The sequence below is a fragment of the Leopardus geoffroyi genome, chromosome B4, assembly GCF_018350155.1.
Source record: "Leopardus geoffroyi isolate Oge1 chromosome B4, O.geoffroyi_Oge1_pat1.0, whole genome shotgun sequence".
In the NCBI taxonomy this organism is placed as follows: domain Eukaryota; kingdom Metazoa; phylum Chordata; class Mammalia; order Carnivora; family Felidae; genus Leopardus; species Leopardus geoffroyi.
In genome coordinates, this window is record NC_059341.1 from 39,185,344 (window position 1) to 39,206,158 (window position 20,815).

General features: G+C 43.7%; 1 protein-coding gene across 1 annotated transcript in view; it reads left to right on the forward strand.

Moving 5' to 3' along the window:
• The window catches only part of CCND2 (cyclin D2), a 30,627-nt gene extending 23,711 nt beyond the window's left edge, over nucleotides 1–6,916 (forward strand). The window contains exon 5 of the mRNA XM_045465058.1: nucleotides 1,396–6,916. Coding sequence (XP_045321014.1) covers nucleotides 1,396–1,545 — 150 coding nt within the window. The 3' untranslated portion in view covers nucleotides 1,546–6,916. The remainder of the gene's footprint in view (nucleotides 1–1,395) is intronic.
• Nucleotides 6,917–20,815: the final 13,899 nt, after the last annotated feature.

Here is a 20,815-nt window from a genome sequence, read left to right on the forward strand (position 1 = left end):
TAAAGAAATCTAAAGAATTCTTCCAGACTCCAGGCCTGGAACGATCTTCATTCCATAATAAATTGTCATCATTTACTGAGTTTAACAACCTATATATGTGATCTCAGTTGACCTTTACCCTGTGAGCATTTTTGATCCTTACTTTACAAGCGGACGAAACGTAGCCGCTGCCTACAAGTGCGGTGTGTGGTCGCAAATATTACCGTCCCTCTTTTCATTTTTCTTACATTTTGGGTGATAGCTGTTGTTCCTAACCTTCATTTTCGTAAAAAGCTGTAGTCTGAAATGTGGGATGGACAAGATACGAATGGAAAATTTGGGGGGTATGGAAACCGTGTCCCTGAGTAGTTAGTTCCAACTCTATTTTAGATCTTCGGAAAATAAAGATAATGCTTTTGTGCTTGGCAAACAGTAACTTCTGGGCAGTGAAACTTGCTCAGTGAAACAAACAGAAGGGAAGCATAGATTAAGCTGTGGAAAGACCCAAGCAGAATCCAGTTAACGTATTTTCCATATGTATATGCTGCTTGAGTGCAGAAAAGCAGCCTTGCAAAGGAGGGGGGGACGATGTCTGGTAAGAATGATTTCTTTAGCTCACACCCACCCCACTTGCTGGAGGAACCAGCCCCTCCCTAGTGACAGCCAGGAGTTGCCTTGGCCTTCCAAGGCACCCGGCTAACAGAAGCATCTGCCTGGGGCAAACCCACTCTGAGTTTTCCCTACCAAATATAGACTATAATATCAAACAATGCTGCAAATTCTTACTTATTTCCAAATTGGACGGTTCAAGTGTCCGGAGTTTTGTAAACATCCTGTGTTGCATTTTTATGAGAATTGAGGGTGGTAAGTAAGCAGAAAAATGTTTTTTTTTAAGAACTTAGACCTGGTTTGTGTGAGTACAGTTCAATCCATTCTCTTTGTATCCATTCTTCCAGTGCTACCCTTGCCTAGTTCTGTAGCTGTCTGTGGTGCTGGCCTTTCCTCTCTCTCCGTCACCTCCCAGTGTCCACAAGCAGAAAGCATCCAGTTGACACCCTGATTACCAGGTGCTGCGTGTCCATAAGTGGCTCGTCACCTTAGCCAGGTTCTCATGTGCATTTGACTCTCCTGGCCTTCTGCTAAAATACGGATTCTGTTATAGGTTGATGAGGAGTGGGCTGTGATTCTGCATTTGCAACAAGCTCCCAGGTGGTACTGATGCGGCCAGCTGGGATGCCCCATGAGTCGGTGTGGTCCCAGGGCACCACGGGGACACATCTCCTTTACTTCACGTTTCTTACCACTGGGAAACTAGCATGCAATATGCAAGGCTTACATTGTGTACATTTTCTTCAGAAACGCTCTGCATGTTGTTGATCTTGCTAACAGCTCTGGTCTGACCCGTTCTCCTTTTAGGACTGCCTCAAAGCCTGCCAGGAGCAGATTGAGGTGGTGCTGCTCAACAGCCTGCAGCAGTTCCGTCAGGACCAGGGGGATGGGTCCAAGTCGGAGGATGAACTGGACCAGGCCAGCACCCCTACAGACGTGCGGGATATTGACCTGTGAGGATGCAGTCGGGCCGAATGGGAGAGACGTGTTCACATCTGCTCTCTCCTCTCTGGTTGTGTTTTGTTCTTTATGTTTTAGGATGAAACTTAAAAAAAAAAAAAAAAATTCTGCCCCCACCTAGATCATATTGAAAGATCTTTTAGAAGTGAGAGAAAAAGGTCCTATATAAATGGAATAACTAAAAGCATTTGGTGCCTATTTGAAGTACAACAGAAGGGAATCCCTTGTATATGCGAACAGTTATTGTTTGATTATGTTAAAAGTAATAGTAAAATGCTTACAGGAGACCCTGCAGAGTAGCTAGAGAAAAATGTACGCCTGCAAATATGGGAACAAATTAGAGGAGGCTTTTTTTTTTTTTCATGTTATGAACTAGCACGTACACACCCCTTTTAGGATAATTTCAAGGAACTGTGTGTGCCATTTATGGCGTCATTAGATTGCGAAGCAATGAACTCAAGAAGGAATTAGAAATAAGGGACATGATGGAGGGAGGGAGGACAAAACAATCTGTTAACGCGGTCGAACCATTTTGGACGTGGAAGCACCTTTGCTCTCGACCACCTGTTTGTCACTAAGTCAGGAGCATAGCTGAATCTCTAGTTGCGAACTCTTGCTGTCTACAGTAGCTGCTACCTAAAAGAGAGGTTTTATTTTGCCAGTCGGACGCAGGTGATGGGGTCCTGGGTTTCACGTGTCTTTTTGACATCATGCTTCTTCTTCCAAACATGGTTCGTGGCAGACACCACCGTGTTTTTATCAAAAGGGGCAATTTCGCTTTGGGCCATAACCAAAACTCCTATGAAATGGAGGCAGATGGAGACCGAGGGTGGGATCTGGAATGGAATCTTTTCTCTTAATGTATTGAAGAGGGTAATGTGACCTTGGCATCCTTTATTAAAAAAAAAACAACTGATTTTTGGTGCTGATTGGCATGTCTGGTCCACAGTTTAGCATTGTTATAAACCATTCCATTCGAAAAGCACTTTGAAAAATTGTTCCTGAGGAATAGATGGGATGGTTTATGCAAATCATGCTGGATAGACTCCTCCCTTGTCCTGTGCCCCTCCCCCTCCAGCCCTCAGTCAGGTGACTATTCACTTCTGGTATCTGACATTCTTTGGTACACAGTTCTGGTATCCCTACCAGGACTCAAGAGACACCCCTTTCCACCAACATCCCTGTCACAACATTCCTCCATAAAGCCTACAAACAAAAAGCTGTTACATTTTGATGGCACAGAAGGATCTGAATTCCCACCTATATACTTCTCCTTTGGACATGGAAAGAAAAGTTATTGCTGGTGCAGACAGACAGCTGAATATGAATATCAGAGTGTGGCATTGTGTTCCCTTTTCCGTTTTTTGTTAATTTCATTGCAAAGTTGTATTCAGCGTACTTGAATTTTTTTTTCCTCTCCACTTCTTGGAGGCATTCAGTTAGCAAAGAGGTTGGAGCAACAACTTTTTTTTTTTTTTTTTTGCACAATTATAATTGACAGGTAATGAAGCTATTAAAATATTTGCCTTTTTGAGTAAAAAAGAAAAATCAGAACAGGGCTGCTTTGAAGAATTATTTTATACACAGATTCTGCCTTGTTTCGTAGTATGAGGGTTGAAGATGGAGAAAAATCTAAGGGTCTCTTATTTTTCATTTTATTGTGTTCAGTTTTTTATTATTATTTTTTTTTTTTGCGCTGCTAAGAAGCTAAGATCATTCATCCTTATTCACATTAACAGTACCTAGCTGTAATGTTTCACAGAGTGTGCTGCTATTTTATAAACATTTTTATAATATATTATTTTACTGCTTAAATCCCAAGTCCTGAAGTAGATGGTTGAGATAGGAGTTCTTCGTACTGGAAAAGCCCTTCCATAGTTTATTTTCTTCTGGTAGCGTATTCATGGTTGGTTTTTTTTGTTGTTGTTGGTTTGTTTTTTTTTTTTTCCATTTGGGTTTTTTTTTTTTTTTTTTTCCCCTCTCTCTCTCTCTGATCACATTCTTCAAAGACAGAACATTCTTTACCTCAGGTTTACTGGACAAAATCAATAGCTACAAAAGAAAATGATTCACATTTTTGTTTTCATAATACCTCACAGCCGCATAGTTTCTGCTTGGGAGCCGTTAGTGTGGGGAAAGAAGTTGGGGAGGAGGCTTCAAGCCCCTCTCAGTGGAGGGTTGGGTGGTTTTGGGTCCTGGGTCTCACACCCAGGGACCTTTTCAGTCATGAAGGTCATCAGGCTTCCATTTTGACTCCGGTATCCTCATCATGATGGAAAAAATACAATTGAACCAAGGGATTTCCCTTCCCCCTTCCCCCGCAAGGCAGACATTCAGCAAAACCTTTATGCAGTGAACTAGGAAGTCATAATTTGCACTTAGGTACCAGGTATCTGGAGACAGATTGAAAAGAATTCCAGCAGGCTATTTGGAGACCCTCATCTTGTGGCCCTTTCATAAAGCAGGGCTTTCATCTGCTTAGGGTCCTTTCATCTTGAAAGCTTCCCCTCTAGCTTTCCCCTTCCCTGACATGGGCATCCCCAGTGTAGGATAATCTCAGAGGCTCTTCTAGATCTGAATCTGTGGGCATGTGAATCTGTGGGGGTTCCTTCTCCCCTACCTGTCTCAGACTGCGGCAGGCTGGCACTATGCACAGCCAGCCCCTCTGCTGAGTGGCACTACATGGACTTCAGGTTTTAAATTGCATTGAGTTGGCAAGATTGGGAAAATAGGTCAGATAAGTATTGGATTGGTAGTGGAAGGGAGGTGGAGAGGCTGTGTCTCTACAGAGATGCCATTCCAGAGGAGTCAGTCTCTCTTGAAGTATGTTTGGAAGGGTTCAGGATTTGGTGAGTTAGCATGACCCTAAAATTCTAGGGAGTTTCTGGTAGGGCGGTGGGTTGTGAATTCTGAAGTTTTGGAGAGGAAAGCTGAGCAGCCAGTGTTTTGTCAAGAGCTCACTTTGCACAGGATACTCTTTGGGGCTGTGAGGAGTAACACGGGATGGAAGGATACGTGGTCCCTAAAGTCCTTGGGAGTATTGGAGCCTAAAGAAAGCGAGGTATGAAGTCACTTAACAGTGACTGTCCCTGGCTCAAACAGAAGCAGCAAATGAGAGAACCTGATGAATAAGGAAGGGAACAGGCCTGCAGACTCTCCCTGCAGTCTGTAACTTCCTGGGTGCCACTGGGGTGATCTTTTTCTCCTTCTTGCCCTCGGGGCCTGGTGTGATGGGAGGTGTGGTGTGGCTGATGGGGAAGGTGCTAGTTTGTTTGGCTTTTCTGCCTGCTTCCTCCTTAAATAAAAGAAGGAAGCCTGGATTTGTTAAAGTAGCTGATGCCCTCTCCTTAGATCTTGGTTTCCTTGGTAGGAGTTTTTATGTGACGGAGTTCAGCTCTCCCCCACAGATTTTTTTTTTCCTCTTTCTCACCTCCCACAAATGGGGTTCCAAACCTATTGGTCTTTTTCTACTTTGTTGTCTTTCTATCTGTTCTTCCTCCTCTCTGTTTCAGTTTTCGGTTTTTTGGTTTTTTTTTGTTGTTGTTGTTGTTTTTTTTTTTTTTTTTTTTTTGGTCATTGCTATTACTGTTTTTCTCCATCAGTGGGGGCTAAGTTGTTCCCCTAGCCTGCCAAATTTTATTCCCTCCCCTAGTTTGGCCAAATCCCGGGGGCGGGGGAGAAATCCTAGTATGCCAAAAATATATGCTAAGCATAATTCAATTCCATGCAGGTTTGTAACAGCCAAGAAGCCCTGCAGGGTGGAAGCTGGGGACAGGTCCCCCAGTAGAATGCCTTCCCGTGTTGAGAGGAGGGCTCCTCAGAGCAAGGAACTTGTCTTAGGGGAGGCTTTATTCTGGAACTGCCCTAGGACCCCACTGAAGAGTTCACCATGTCTTAAAGCCAGATCCCCTTTGGTCTATGTGCTCTGTACAAGAGGTGGGTCAGGTAAAGCAACCCTCACGCTGTCGTCCCTTCGCCAGCAGGATGGGCTCCTCTTCATGGGGAACTGTCGCTTTCCTGCGGTCTGGCACCCTTGGGGCCTTCTACACTACCCCAGGGGCTCTGGGGATGAGGTTAAAGAGCATTAGGCAGGATTGGATGACTTTCTCAAAGAAGGTGGGGGGAATTTTCTCTCCATGGGCCATAGGGGGCAGGGCTGGGAGAAGAAATAGACTTGCACCTTATATCATGTAAATAATGATTTTCTAGTTCAAGAAGATAATATTGGTAGTGTGGGAATGGGAGGGAGGAATGGGGAGGAAGTCTGAGTAAGCCAGTTGGCTTCTAAGCCAAAAGGATTCCTCTTTGTTTATCTTTGAGACAGTCCAACCCTGAGTATAGCTTTAAAAGGGAAATTAGTGCTGAGACGGTAAAGTCCCCTTAAGCCAACAAACTGTAGCTATAGAACGAGTGAGCGCAGGCTTCTAGTGGTGTGGGCTCGGAGCAGTTTTTAAGAGCTACTCGTGCTGTCGTCCGTTTGTACAAAATAGGGCAGGAAGATTCAGGAGGAGGTTTATGACTTTCTCATACCACGTGGCTTTTCACGGTTCTGGATTCTAAACAGCCCAGAACAGTCCTTTCAGCCAGACATTTGTGTGTCTCTGCTTTTAGACTTGGCTGGACTATCAGACCCGATTCTTGGCTCAGGTTTCAAGAAGCCATCAGCAACTGTATCCGTGCACACTGTAGCTGCAGCATGCCTTCCTCTGCCTGCAGCCTACTTTGGGGAAAAAAAGTGCCTTACTGACTGTAGACATTACAGCATCCAATGTATTTTGACAGGTGCCTGTCCTTTAAAAAAAAAAAAAAGTTTTGTTTTGTTTTGTTTTGTTTTTGTTTCTTTTAATTGGGTTTTGTTCTTACCGTTGGCCAACTCTTAAATCCCCAGCAAATCACTGGGCCATTGGATTTTTTCCATTATGTTCATTACCCTTGTACCATGTACCTCAGATCTCTTTCTCTCTCAGTTACAGTTTCTCGTCTTGGACTTCTTTTATTATTATTATAATTTTTTTTTTTTTTTTTTTGCTTTAAAATGAGTGTGATGCCATATCGAGTCAATGTTATTCTCTCACAATGTACTCTATAAGAGGTGTGGGTGCTTATTTGGTCAGGATGCTAGCAAGTGCTAAAGTAGCATGATCAGTATAAACAAAAGGTTTTTTAGGAAGTGTGGCAAAAGTGTTTTCTTGGTTATGATGGTGACATGGTATAGTCAGCTGCCTTTTAAGAGGTCCTGTCTGTTCAGTGTTAAGTGATTTTTAAAAATAATGGCCTGTTATTTTGACTAGCTTAAAGATGGATTTGCAAATGGTTTTGGATGCAATTAGGTTATGCTATTTGGACAATAAACTCACCTTGACCTAAATTCTCTGGCCACTTCGACTTATTTCTAGACCCGCAGTCCTCGGAATAGAACATATCTTTTCTCATGTCAGAACTCTGTTGGCAACAATTGGTAGTGGCATAAAACACAAATCTACATGTGTCTGTGTTATCACAAGACAAGTAATCTTTTTTTTCCCTTTTGGGGCCCCCGTGTAGCCATCTTATGCACTAGAAGCCTCAGCCCACCTTTCTCTCCTAAGGTGGGTAGGTCCCTACTATCACGACTGGGCTTATCCCTGACTTCTGTCAGCTGTTCACTCCTGTTGTGAGTGAGCATCCCTGCCTTGGGAGGCACCAGAGGCCCTGAGTGCCATCTCCAGATTCTATTCTAGGGGGGATGTGAAGAACTCCACCTCTGTAGCTTTCTTGACTCCATTCTGCTACTCTTCGTGGCGCCCCACTGATAACTCTCGCAGGAGGACTGGGCCATAGCTACCCTTTGGGGGGGGGGGTGGTACGGCAGAGCCTAGGAAGGGGGTGAGAGAGTCCACACTTTGATGAATTGCCAGGCTCTGTTCCTAGCTGCTCCTGGACCACAGCTCCTCAGACCAGCTTCTGAGGGTAATACAAAAGGCAATGGCTTCATGGCTATTTTGATGTTGCTATAAACACTCATGCTCTCTATAGATCCCTGTCTCTTTCAAAGTGACTAGAAGCTGTTTTCCCGTTTAATTCTGACCTGAGTTGCAACTGGTCATTGGGAAAGTCCAGATTAAGATTGCCAGTTATTCTCCACTAACTCCACTTAACAGGATTTCTAATCTTACAAGGACCCTAGAAAATTCCCTTTGTCTCCATTCCCCCACTGATACCCACCATTCTTGGAGACAAGCAGGGATAACTTTGTTCTTGGGTTTCTGCCTAGTGGAGTCTGTAAGGCCTCTTGGGAGTTTCCAAGGACCCCAGTTGCCACTCCTAACCATCCTTGGAATTCTCTTCTGCAAGACCCGTTGTACAGCCAGGTCCCTCCCTCCCACCCCTCCCTCGTCTGTTTGTCCTGCAGTGTCGCGGTGCCTGTCTGTTACAGGACAACACCACTCCTTCCAAATGCCTTCCAGTAACCCCGAGGGCTTCTCCCATTCAGAACTGTGGATGTCTAAGTGTGGGAAGAAGACAAGGCAGGTGCTACATTCCACACAGCTGGCTATTGATAAATCTAAGGTCCCCTTTACAGGTTCTTTCAGAGCCATTTCATCCTACACTTGAAAAATCTCTAACCTGAGACACAAGTGCCCTTTGTGAAAGTGGGAGTTTGTGATGGAGTGAAGAACCAGAAATCCCAGGTCTTTTGTGCTCTGGTGACTACTGTTGTATTTCTTATGACTTTCCAAAGATCTGGAAGTTTTATGCAGGACACAGAGGTAACACCAGAATAAAATGTTCCAGTTGGCTTAGTAATCTTCTCAACACACTGTCATGAAGCGAGTATTCAAAACTGAATATTGCACCAGACTGTTGCTCCCCTGCCCTTACAGCAGTAACGACAGCAAAACAACTGGCGACCATGAATGTGAAGGTCCAGCCTATCCGTAGCCAACATGTGTGCAGGGCCTATGCTGAGCCTTTAAGGAAGAGCAGAGAAAAAACCCGTGCCCTGCGGCTAAGGAGCTTTCAATGGGGAAACAAAACACATAGCCGATAAGACTGCGTGGAGCTCTAACAGCAAAGGCCAGGGCGCCCCAAGTGTGGGAGGGGACACTTTCTGAGATGGGACAGGTTTCCTCAAACAAATGAGGTTTAGGAAAACAGTTTTGGTAAGACGCAGCATAGTTTGGAAAAAAGTAGAAACAACAGTTTGGCCTTTTCCAAAAAATAAGGGGATGGGAAGAGAATGGGTAACGCACATTAAAATATGAAGAGAAAATATTCAAAAAGCTTAAGAACACATATAATGAATTTGAAATGCCGTAAACAGACGTTGTCCTCACGAAACAGGATGAACATGGCAACAGACACTCATTTTTGAGTCCTACCTACCCAATTTCTCCTAGGCTTAAAGAACTAAGGCTGACACTTTGAAGATGATGGACTGGAGGGTTTCATGCTCTGGGCTCTGAGGGCCTCCCCAACACGGAGGAGGGGCAGAGTCTATCAGCTCTGACCCAAGGCTCAGTCCAACAGAACTAAGTTGCCTGAAAAAACAGCAAGACAGAATTCCGCTGGCCCCTCTGGCCCCACCTCAGTATTCCCACTAGAGCCTTGAGTTTCTGCTTATCCAAAACATGGCTTCCGTTTCATGTGTGGTGATTTGCTTTGGCTCTGGCTTCAACTGGTCACCCCCATCCCTGACTACCCTCTGGCCTCTGTAGGAGTCAACATACAGGTCTAAACATGCGGTGCTTCCTGGGAAATCCACAAGGTGGCACTAATACCACAGACAGGAACAACTTAGAAAAAAATGCTTGTGTGAACAGGTGTAGGATGACTGCCCAGAAGGAACCCCTCTTTCCGGCCACCAGAGGGACCAGCAATTCCCTCACCTGCTTCTCTCTGTTACTACTACATTCTGACTCCATCTGGCAGGGGCTGGTGTGATTCATGACTTCTGACTCTCTTCAGTGATTGGCAAACTGGCAGCCTGCAGACACATTTAGTTTGACTCTCACCATGATTTAAATTGCCTTGGACTTACTTGCCAATGTAAGATGAGAGCTTCCACATAAAAGTCGGGATTTTAACTACTCTTGCTAAATCCACATCCCGGCAACGACAGGCCCAAGAGACAATAAGGGCTGCAGCCGATGATGGTCTGACCCGTTTTCTGCCCCCTAGCATCCACTGAGCCTGACTCACTCATTGATGTCACCTGCCTGTCCCCTACTGTGTTTGCCACTCTGCAGCCTAAAATATGTCAGTCTTAACCTCTCTGCTATGATGTAGGACCCCCGTAAGTCCCAGGTAGAACAGGCTTGGGATCCTTAGTCCACTTTTCTGCCCCAAATAAAGACCTCTACTCCCCATGAGCCTTCAGAATTGCTTTTCTCTCTTTATGGGTTTTTAGATCAGATAACCAGGGGCTGGGCCAGATTTTGAAATTCCTTTGAGACCCCTGTGCTCAGTCCACACTGAGGTCTGCAGGTGGGCCAGGTGGACAGGGTTCAAGATCAAACAGCTTTTTCTCTGTTTGTTTTGTAGGCTCTTTTCATTTTCGTGGTACCTCAATGACCCCATGAGAAGATGCACCTGTAAGATTTTTCAATCCGTTGAAATAGTACAGGGGCTCAGAGGAGCATGTGACTCTTGATCTTAGGGTCATAAGTTTGAGCCCCATGTTGGGTGTGGGGCATAAATAAATTTACTTGAATAAATTAATTTTTTACAAAAAGGAAAAGCACAAATACCATGGCTGTTTCAGTATCCTGTCCCTTAAAATGATGACTTTTTATTCCCTCCTTTCACATGTGGGACTCCTGGACACTGCTCATTCCTCCAACAGACTGCATGGGGCTGGTTAGATGCCAGGCATTCTGCACCAAACACTTCATTCAACAGATGTTTCTTCAGTACCTGCTTTTCCAGGAACGACGTCCCTGCACTGCTTGGTCTTGGTGGTTAATGGCAGAAACAGAGAAGTCACACAACGGCTGCTACTTGAGCGTGGTGGCAAAGAAGAGGGTGGTCTCGTGGGCTGCCTGCTCTGGAATCCCCATTGGTCTACGCACTAGCTTTGTAGCCTTGGGCATGTCACTTTTCCCCTCAGTGAGTCTGTTCCCTCATCTGTGAAATGGGGTGAAATAATAACAGTACCTCGTGAGTTAACTCATTGGAGCACTTCCTCATGCCTGGCACACAGCCAGAGCTTGAGGAACGGTAGCAGTCCCCAGGCTAAAGTGGCACATGAGACAGGCACCTAATTCGGTCTTTTGAAAAATTAATGTCACAGGTACCAATTGTTTAGCTACTCAACACGGCCAACATAGGCACTGAGATGCGGGAGACTTTTAGATAACTAGCAGCTAAGTGCTTTTTGTGAGATTTTAAAAGAGCTTTTCATGAGCATCCTATGTAATCCTCACAACCTGCTATGCATCTGATACTTCACTTTGTAGCTAAGTGACTTGAGGGTCACACAGCTCACAATAAGGAATCAGAGTAGGACAAGAACCCAGATGTGGCTCACTTAGATACCACGTATCTCCTGCCACGCCGGGCTGCTTGACTTATTTGTATTTTGCTTACTGAGGATTGAGCTGAGAGAGTGAGACTTTCAGCCGAGGTGGGGTGGATTGGATGATACTGCTTGTTGAAATCGCCAGGTGGAATGTCACCTTCAGTGAAGACAAGGTCCAAAAAGAAAGAAAAGGGCCTTACGATCTAAGGAGAAGTTTTGGTGGATTTATATCCTGGAAGTAGCATTTTCTTTCCCAGCGTTTTGCCTTGCTTCTTGGTTATTCTTCACAGTGATTCTGTTCAGGTTCCTCTCAGTACATGTGGTTTATACAAGTGTAGCCACTGCGATTGTTAACCAGAGCTCACAGGAGCAGGAGTGCAATAGTTTTCCCCTAAAACTAGTTTTGACCGGAAGACTCTGCCTCTCGGGCCATTCTTAGTGTGCTTTCTGTCTTCCCAGGTTTGCATTCTTGTTTGGGTTTGCCTAGCCCCAGCACTCAGGGTGGGGTGGAGGGGTGGGGTGGAAGTGATCCTGGGGCCTCCAGTTCAAGCCTGCAGAGCCCCTTCGGGATCAATGACTGCATACAGACGTAAGTAGATTCTCAAAGTCTTGGTTGATATTTGTAGCCATTAAACAATTTTAAGTGTGTGAGTATTGGCCACTCCCTTGCAACCTTGCTATCCACTTACAAGCAAACCTTGGACTAAATTTTGCAGCACATCCATGCAGACATTTAGCAGACACACAGAAGGCCCTAAATGCTTCACACCGTCTGTCCTCCAGTGCTGTAACAGCACAGGGCTCTGTCTCTACCACTACCTTGCATGAAGGTTTCATTCCTCTAGGTAAACGTTCCAAAGGTAGGATTATCTGACCTTTAGAGTCAGCAAAAGGAACCAGAAGGCCTCCTGATCCTATGGCTGGACAGAGGGCTGTTTAATGTATGAGGTTCCATGACACCCTGAGGGTTTAGGCCAGTCCCCCTAGATCCCTCATTCTGTTTATTCGGAGGTGAGGAGTGTCTAATATACCTATTTGGATTTCAGTGAGGCCTATAACTAACTTGCACTGTTAGAGTTGACAGGCTGCTATTTTCACCAATACAACCTCATTTCTGAAATTCAGGATATTAATTAAAGTATCCATTATAAATCAAGACTCAGATAACTGAAGTTCTTGTGGACTGTGGTTCTTCTGATTAGGATACCTGTGGATCAGGGGCATCTGGTTGGCTCGGTCGGTTAAGTGTCTGCCTCTTGATTTTGGCTCAAGTCATGATCTCATGGTTTGTGGGTTCGAGCCACACATGGGGCTCTGCACTGACAGCCTGGAGCCTGCTTGGGACTCTCTGTCTCCCTCTCTGTCTGCCCCTCCTCTGCTCTTTTTGAAAAATAAATAAATGAACATTAAACAAAAAAAAGGATAGCTGTGGACCACCCCTAGATTGTACATCCTTGATTAGGATGTGTTATGAACTAAATGTTTGTGTCCCCCCTCATCCCCAAATTCATATGTTGACTCTTTATCACCAGTGTAATGGTATTGCAGGTGAGGCCTTTGGGAGGTGATTGGATCACGGATGGGATTAGGGCCCTTGAAAGAAGAAGCCAGAGGGCTAGCTAGCTCTCTCTCCACCTTGTGAGGATACAAAGAGAAGCAGGTGGTCTGCAGCCCAGAAGAGGGCTCTCTCCAGAACCTGACTGTACTAGTACCCAGCCCGGGATGTCCAGCCTCCAGAATGGTGAGAGATCAACAACATCTGCTGTTTAAGCCACCCTGTCAGTGGTGTTCTGGTACAGCAGCTGGAGCCAACCAAGACAGATGCTTGTGGTATCCGGGTTATAGCTTACCTGAATCACCCATACAGGCCATATATTCTATAACGTTTAAAGAAAACTGCAGACGTTGCAAATGGGCCTTTCTTGGTGACGTTTTGCTGCTCTTGGATGTAAAAGAAATACTCTGCTGTTCCCACATGATGCTGGGGCTTGGAACTAAAAGATTATTGTGGGCTCTGTCCAGGGCACTGCACAGCTACCGCTTCTCTGGGGGTCTCTCCCCCTGACCCGGGGAGCTCCTCCTGGGAAAGGAGCATGGGATCCTTTCCCCCCAAGCCCCAAAACTTATGTCATTTACAAATCACATCACCATGGAGTGCCTGGGTGGCTCAGTCAGTTAAGTGTCTGACTTTGACTCAGGTCATGATCCCACGGTTCTTGAGTTTGAGCCCTGCATCGGGCTTGTTGACATGAATCCAGAGCCTGCTTCGGGTCTTCTGTCCCCCCCCCTCCCCGCCCCTCGCCGCCTCCCTCATTCCCCCCTTGCTCTCTCTCTTAAAAATAAAAATTAATGAATTAAAAAAATCACATCACTAGTTTGTCCCTATTTCTCAGGGACCCACCAATATGGAGAATCCTAGTTCATTCAGGGAAGGGAGCCTTCTCATCACCTTTGTGTAAACCTTTGTTTCTGTCAAGATTATTTCATTATCCTTGGGGGAGAGATTCTTTTCCTAGGCTCTTTATTGTCACTTTCCCTTTCCTGAAAAAGGGGACACAGAATAAAGTACCAAAAAATGCAGGGGACAAATACTGGAGGAAAAACACTGAGTACTGTTTCAAAAAATACCATCCTACCAGGGATGCAGGAGCTGGGGACCCTCATGGGTCCATGACACTCTTAGGTTAGGGTTGCCCAGCAGGGGAGGCATTGAAGTGGTCTGAGAACTCAGGCTTCTGCAACTTTATATTCATGGCTCAGTTCAATGAGCCTCTGGACATTTTGGTCAATACTTTCCTGGAAGGTCTTGATGCCTTAGATATTGTATAAGCAATCATTCAGGGGCACCTGGCTTGTTCAGCTGGAAGAGTGTGTGACTCTTGATCTTGGGGTCATGAGTTTGAGCCCCATGTTGGGCATGGAGATTACTAAAAAAGAAATAATAATAATAATAAAGGAAAAGAAAAAGCAATCATAACTTACATTTTCCATATGTCTCTGTAAAATCAAAATGAAGACACTATGGAAAATTTGCTTTGCTATGGCATTTTCTACTGTCTTACTTGCTTCACACTCTACATCTTTCTAGATACTAGGAAAGGACCAAGAGACCAAGATTTTAGGGTCCTAAGTCTTCTCTTTTTCTTAGCATTTTGTCCAGGCTGTGGCAAAAGCAAGAGCCTTGACCTTCCCACTCGCCACCTCCCTAGTACTTCCTATTTGCCTGGAGTACTACTGACTGTACCATACATTTGTATGTTTCATACAGACTGTCATGTGTATTGTGATGGGGAGAGTCAGGGTGCCATAGTGGAAAGAGTCTCACTTAAGCAAGAAGATCTGCCTTTGAATCCCAAGGCTGCCACTGTATGAGCTCTGAGACTGTTCTTTTATAAAACAGGAGACCTCGCTGGATTAAGAGGATTAAGTGAGGCAGTCTATGTAAAGTGTACTACACAGCAAGAACAAGAATGGGCCAGTCCGATACATGCAAACACATCAATACTGTGTGAATTGTTTTTAAAGGTGTTATATATGCATATGTTAATTTTCCAAAAGGCCAGCGGTGGAGGGGGGAATGTTGTTTTTCTGTGGATCCTGCTAGAGGAGAGTACTCTTGATACCATAGCAGTGAAACTGTAAGCATTTATAACCTTCATTGTATCCCCTCTGTGCTGCTGCCATTCTTCCAAATAGCAATGAACTTGGGCTTGGGGAGAGTTCTTTTCCCCACTAAGTGACAGGCTCAAAGGCAAGGCATGAAAAGGGATTAGTGGATACATGTATCCAAATAAAGGGGAGTTCCCCAGAAGCACGTCAGGCTGAGAAGGCATCCTTCGACTGTCCATCAGTAGAAAAGCTATTTGACTGACAGATATGATTTTTTGGAACGAGCAATAATGGAGAACTATGGGTGACAGATGTCAGATGCTGGCAGAGCGGCTGCCAAAACAAATCTCCCTCCACCTTCAGACATCAAGCTGATGGAGGACTGGGCACAGTTGGACTGGCAGCCCCTTCTCACTCGGATCATCGGTCACATTATTATTTCTCAGTCACTGGACAAAGCAGATGGTTTACCATGTATTTGTGATTTTGTGTTGGCCTAGAAATTCTGTGTTTCCATCAGGGTACAGCATGTAATCAATTATGACAGTGGGTGGTGCAAGAAAATCCCTGCCAGTAAAAGTCGAAACTTTCTCTTTTATTAAATTTGCATAAACCACTATAATTTCCAACTTGAAAGCAATAGTGGGACAAAGCAAAGTAGTGTTGTTAGAAATAACTTGGGTAATTGCAAAACCACAATTCTCAGTTGGTCCTGGAGTCTCTCGGTTTGTACTGATATCTGATGTCAGTTTTGTCTGTCCAGTTTTAGTCTTAAAATTTTCTTGTCTCTATTCTGGTCTTAAAGAACTTTATCTTAGAATCATAAAGTGACATAATCAGAGCCAAAGTCTGTAAAAGTAAACAGAATAAATCAAGAATACACATAACCATCAACTCAGATTTCTTTTTGAATATTCAGCTCTACTCTATTAAATGGTAATAATACTAAGTTGGCTTGCCTTAGCATGTGAGTGGCTACATACAAAGAACAATATATACATTCTCTCTCATCCGCCCTCTGAATAATTTTCTTTGTGAAAGACCTCTCACATATATTTATGGAAAAAATCCTTTAGTAATAAAAGAGCACAAGAATTTTTAACATTATAAATATTGCCTAGAGAAATCTTTGACACAAATAACATGTTTCTTCTTGTCTTTTTTTAAATGCCTGAATTTTTTCTTATAAAATCAGTCTCACAGTGAATAGTTTTCTATCTTACCCTTCCCGCCACCGCCCCCACCTCCCATTTATTCACCTATCAGGGGAATGTTACCATATTATTAGATATTCTTTAGGAACATGATTTCCAATGATGGCAAATATTGATTGAGTTCGTAAATTGTGTCTGGCACTGTTCTAGGCACTGAAGACATGAAAAAGAACATGATAGTCCCTAGCCTCAAGGAATTTATATTCTAGCAGAGACAGGTGATAAACCTGTAAAAACAGTGAATAAGTGATATAGTTCCAGATAAAATAGGATGATAGATGGTGACTGGCAGGCTACTTTGCTTGAGGGAAGCCCTCGATGAGGTGACTTGAGTTAGGATTGGGAAGCTGAGAAGGAGAAAAGCACTCAATGTCTTGGGAAAGAACTTTGTAAGCAGAAGTAACAAAAAATGCAAGGACCCTGAGACATGAGTGAGCATGTCGTGGTCTAGGAACAGAGAGAAGCATTATAGCTGGAGCTTGGTGGGGAGGGGGAGTGAATAGGGAAATGAGTTTAGAGATCTAGAGGGGACCCAAGTCACCTTGGCCTTGTGGGAGGTTGGATAAGGAGGTGGGACTTTATTCTAGTGGCGATAAGACTCCATTAGAGAATTTTCCAGCAAGGGGCTGGCACGATGTGATTATAAAGACATCACTTTGGCAGCTGAGTAGGAGATGGTGTATGGTATACAAGAACACAGGCAGCAGAGCTGTGTTAACAAGCTCTCACAATCATCCAGGCAAGAGACAACGAAGCTCAGGACAGGATGTAGTAAGGTCACAAGGAAGAGGGAAGAGTGATGGACTCAACACATAACTTGGTGATAAACCCCATAGAAATTTTTTTTTAAGTTTTAGATTTATGTATTGACTTATGAAGATTTGAACAACACAATAAATAAACTTAATTAGACATGCAAAGAGCTTTGCATCCAACGACGAGTGAACCCATATTCTTCATGAGCACACATGAGACATTTACACAAAACGACCACGGACTAGATGACAAAAATGAGTCTCTAAAGTTTCAAAGACGTGAATCTTCAAAGATCTTTGAAGTACTGTAGATATAAGTCTATTACTTTTAGTGTTAATCTCAGAATAAGAAAAAAAAAACCCTTTAGTTAAAAAACTTTTAAACAAGAAGAATAGAAATTTCATGACTCCTATTAACCAACAGGCCAGCATTTGGTACCAATATAATTAATTTCACCCTTAATGCCATTGTTGAAAGTATTTAAGTGCCTGGGAAACCCATGCTCTCTTTCCTCCCTGATCTTACATTCTGAGTAGATCAAGCCCTTTCACACTTGGCGCATCTTCAGTGAAGACTATAATTAAATCTTTATTTGAAAACATGACTAAAAGTCCAGCACTCCCTGCATTACAGAGGCTACAGGAATTTGTGGTGAATTTGATGGGGAGTGTTAGGTTAAGGTATAGAATCAAGGATTACATGGGCAACTGGGTACTGCCATGAGACGAGAAAAACTTGAGGAGTGAGCGGTCTTAGGAGGTAAACATTAAAGATTCTGTGTGGGAAAAGTTAGCCCCAGAGGCCTGTTGGAGCTCCAAGTGAAGATGCTGGGTGGGTAACTGGACAAATGTAGGTGGAGATTGGGGGAACTTGCAGGCTAGAGAAATAAATAACATCTATACACTGGATAGGATCACCTAGGAGACTGCATAGTTAAGGAGAAAAAGAGAGCTAAGGGCAGAATCCTGGGATACGCCAACATGCACAGTATTTATGGCATTGTCCACTTGCAGGCCTTTATGTGTTCCCCACATTTCCTGTCACATTTGCAGTTAAATAGGGCCATGTCAATAGCTCTGGACAATGCATGGAGGAAGCATCTAAGAACTGGTTCAAGACCTTCAGTTGTTCTCCTCTCCTGCCCCAGGAATCATGAATCTATGTGTTGCAACTGATGTCTGTCAGCCATAATCCCTGAGTAACTACGTGGAACAAAGCCCCTTTCTGATCCATGTTAGACATGTTACATGACAGAGAAACTATTATGTGCTAAGCCATGGCAAACTTCAGGGTTAATTTGTTACCTCAGCATACCTTGGCCGATCCTAATTCAGAATTCCGTCATATGCCATACCATAACAAAGCACTATTTTTCATTAAAAAAGGGGGGGGGGCATATGTGATTTGATAGGTTGCCAACAAAAGTATATCAGTGGTTATTTAAAACTTCTAGCAAAACAAAGTTTAAACAAATTCCTTGTTCATTTTAGAAGCTGAAGAGCAATTCCAGAACTGTTGAGTGAATAATGCAAGATTATGTCCATTCTTTCCAAGATCCTCATCTCTCACCTGTTTTCTTTTTCTGATTCTTAAAGTTTATGAAACATTCTTTTTATGCACATTTCTTGGAAAATTCTTTATGTTAATATTGGTGCTTTATAATTTTCTAAATTTCTCCTAGATTAATACTCTCCCATTCATCAGCTAATTTTTAGATGTATGATTCATTTGACAAATTGATCATAACAAATATACCTCATTCATTCATTTAATAAATTTTAATTTAGTCTCTATTGTCTTTTAAACATTTTGATAGGAGCCAGGGAGAGAATGAAGCATGGTCAGTACTTACTTTATGTCATGATCTCACAGTTTGTGGGTTTGAGCTCCGTGTTCGGCTCTGTGCTGACAGCTCAGAGCCTGGAGCCTGCTTCAGATTCTGTCTCTCTCTCTTTCTCTGCCCCTTCCCTGCTCGTGCTCTGTCTCTCTGTCTCTCAAAAATAAATGTTAAAAAAAAAAAAAAAAAAAGAAAGAAATGTACTCAGACTACCTTAAAGAGAAAGAGATTTTATTGTAAAAATAGAACCTTCAAAATATCTGGTATTATGGCAGCCTGCGGGACTAGGGGCCAGGTAGTCTCTGTGTTACACACTTATGTCTACTTCTGTCTTTTTTTTTTTTTTTCTCTTTCTGATTTCTTCCATTACCTTTGCCTGTTCTTACTCCCTACTCTGTAAATCTGTTCTCAAGCTTGTATTATTTGTGGTTTGTTTCTTCATAGCTTCAATCTGCATGCTCCCTTATACTTCAATCTTATGGTTTCTCTACCTAATTAATTTCCTTTTTCTAGTTCAAACTTCCAGGAGAATCTGTTGGACTGCTTCATTCATTCAGGCATTCAGAACATTTATATGAACTACCTACTATGTGTAGGCAATGTATCCCTATGGTAATTTGGGCCCCCTTTTATTTATTTATTTTTTTAATTTTTTTTTTCAACGTTTATTTATTTTTGGGACAGAGAGAGACAGAGCATGAACGGGGGAGGGGCAGAGAGAGAGAGACACAGAATCGGAAACAGGCTCCAGGCTCTGAGCCATCAGCCCAGAGCCTGACGCGGGGCTCGAACTCACGGACCGCGAGATCGTGACCTGGCTGAAGTCGGACGCTTAACCGACTGCGCCACCCAGGCGCCCCTGGGCCCCCTTTTAGAACTCTGAATTATCCTTCCTCTCTCATTCCAAAACTGACTGTTCCCTGGGATCTTGCTAGGGATGCTGAATTTGGCCTCCATTCCCAATCTACTAAATCAGAATCTTATTTTAAGATGATCCCCAGGTTATTTGTATGCCCATTCAAGTTCGAGAAGCACTGTTTTAAAGTTCTAGTTCTCAAAGCTGGCTGTACAGTGGAAACATTTGGAGATTAAAAAAAAAAGAAATTACCGATGCCTGGATCCTTCCTGCAGAAATTCAGATTTAATTTTCTGGGGCGCGGCACTCAAAAGGTGCTAGATGATTCCAATATGTAGGCAGGTTTGAAAATCTCTGAATCAGTCCTGTGTCACCACTGACCAACTGTAAGCCTAGAATAATTGCTTAGTTTCTCTCTAGGCCAGATTCCTTGTATCTTAAGTGAAGATACCCTGTTTACCTCAGAGTTGTTCTGAGAGACAAATGTGATCACACATGTAAAACATTTGAAATGTGTGCCTATAAATCCCATGCATCACTTAAGTTCTTTAAACCCAACTTTTCATATATAATTGGGGAGAAATGCATTATCATATATGAGAAGTTAAGTAAAAATGCATGGAAAACAATGTAAAAGTTAACATCATTAAACTTTGTCATTGTAAAGCTAACACGAGTAGGCTTTACCTGTTAACCCATTTTACTTATCATATAACTGAGAGAGAAGTTAAGTAGCTCTCTCAAGACCCTGAAAGCTGTAAAAGAAACATTATTCACCAGATGCTCTTCAAAAATGACAGGGGAACCTTAAGACCATTGCAACTGGGATCAAGACTATTGCAATGTGTCAGAGAGACTGAATTCAACTCCAAGTACAACAGGCACCAATAGGGTTTATTGCCAGGGGTCAGGGCGAGGGAGGGAATGGAAACTTATTAACAGGAAGTTGGTTAGATATCAAGGTTGAGGGGGAAGAGGAGCTCCATTAAATACCAAGGGTGGAGGAAGAGGAGCTTGATTAGATACTAAAGGTAAGGGGATTCTTGATAAACTGGCTTCGCAGAAGTCTTTGGTAAAACCGGGCTCAGCAGGCCAAGAATGAGGCCCAGTCTGGAAGAGCGCTCAAAAAAAAAAATCTGACTTCAGTTTGCTGCAGGACTGTGCCCGTCGAGGCGGGGAGAGGAACTAGGTGGATCTAAATCCGCAGAACTTGCTGACCCTACATCCCCAGTATTAACGGTTTAACAGTAAAACCTCATACGACCCAATGTGTCTGGCGCTGTACACTCCGGAAGTAAGACTACTAGCTGCATTCCTGCTTCAAATGAAATCAACTACACATCCGTGCTCCAGCTCACTCCTCTATCCGGAGTCTCCAGGATCCAAACTTGCCCGGGCAGGAACCGCCTCCACTGCGGACTCCAGGGCGGGCCCCGCAAGCACCTGCCGCGCGCCAATCACAGGCCTGCGCGCAGGGGCGCAAGCGCCACGGCCCT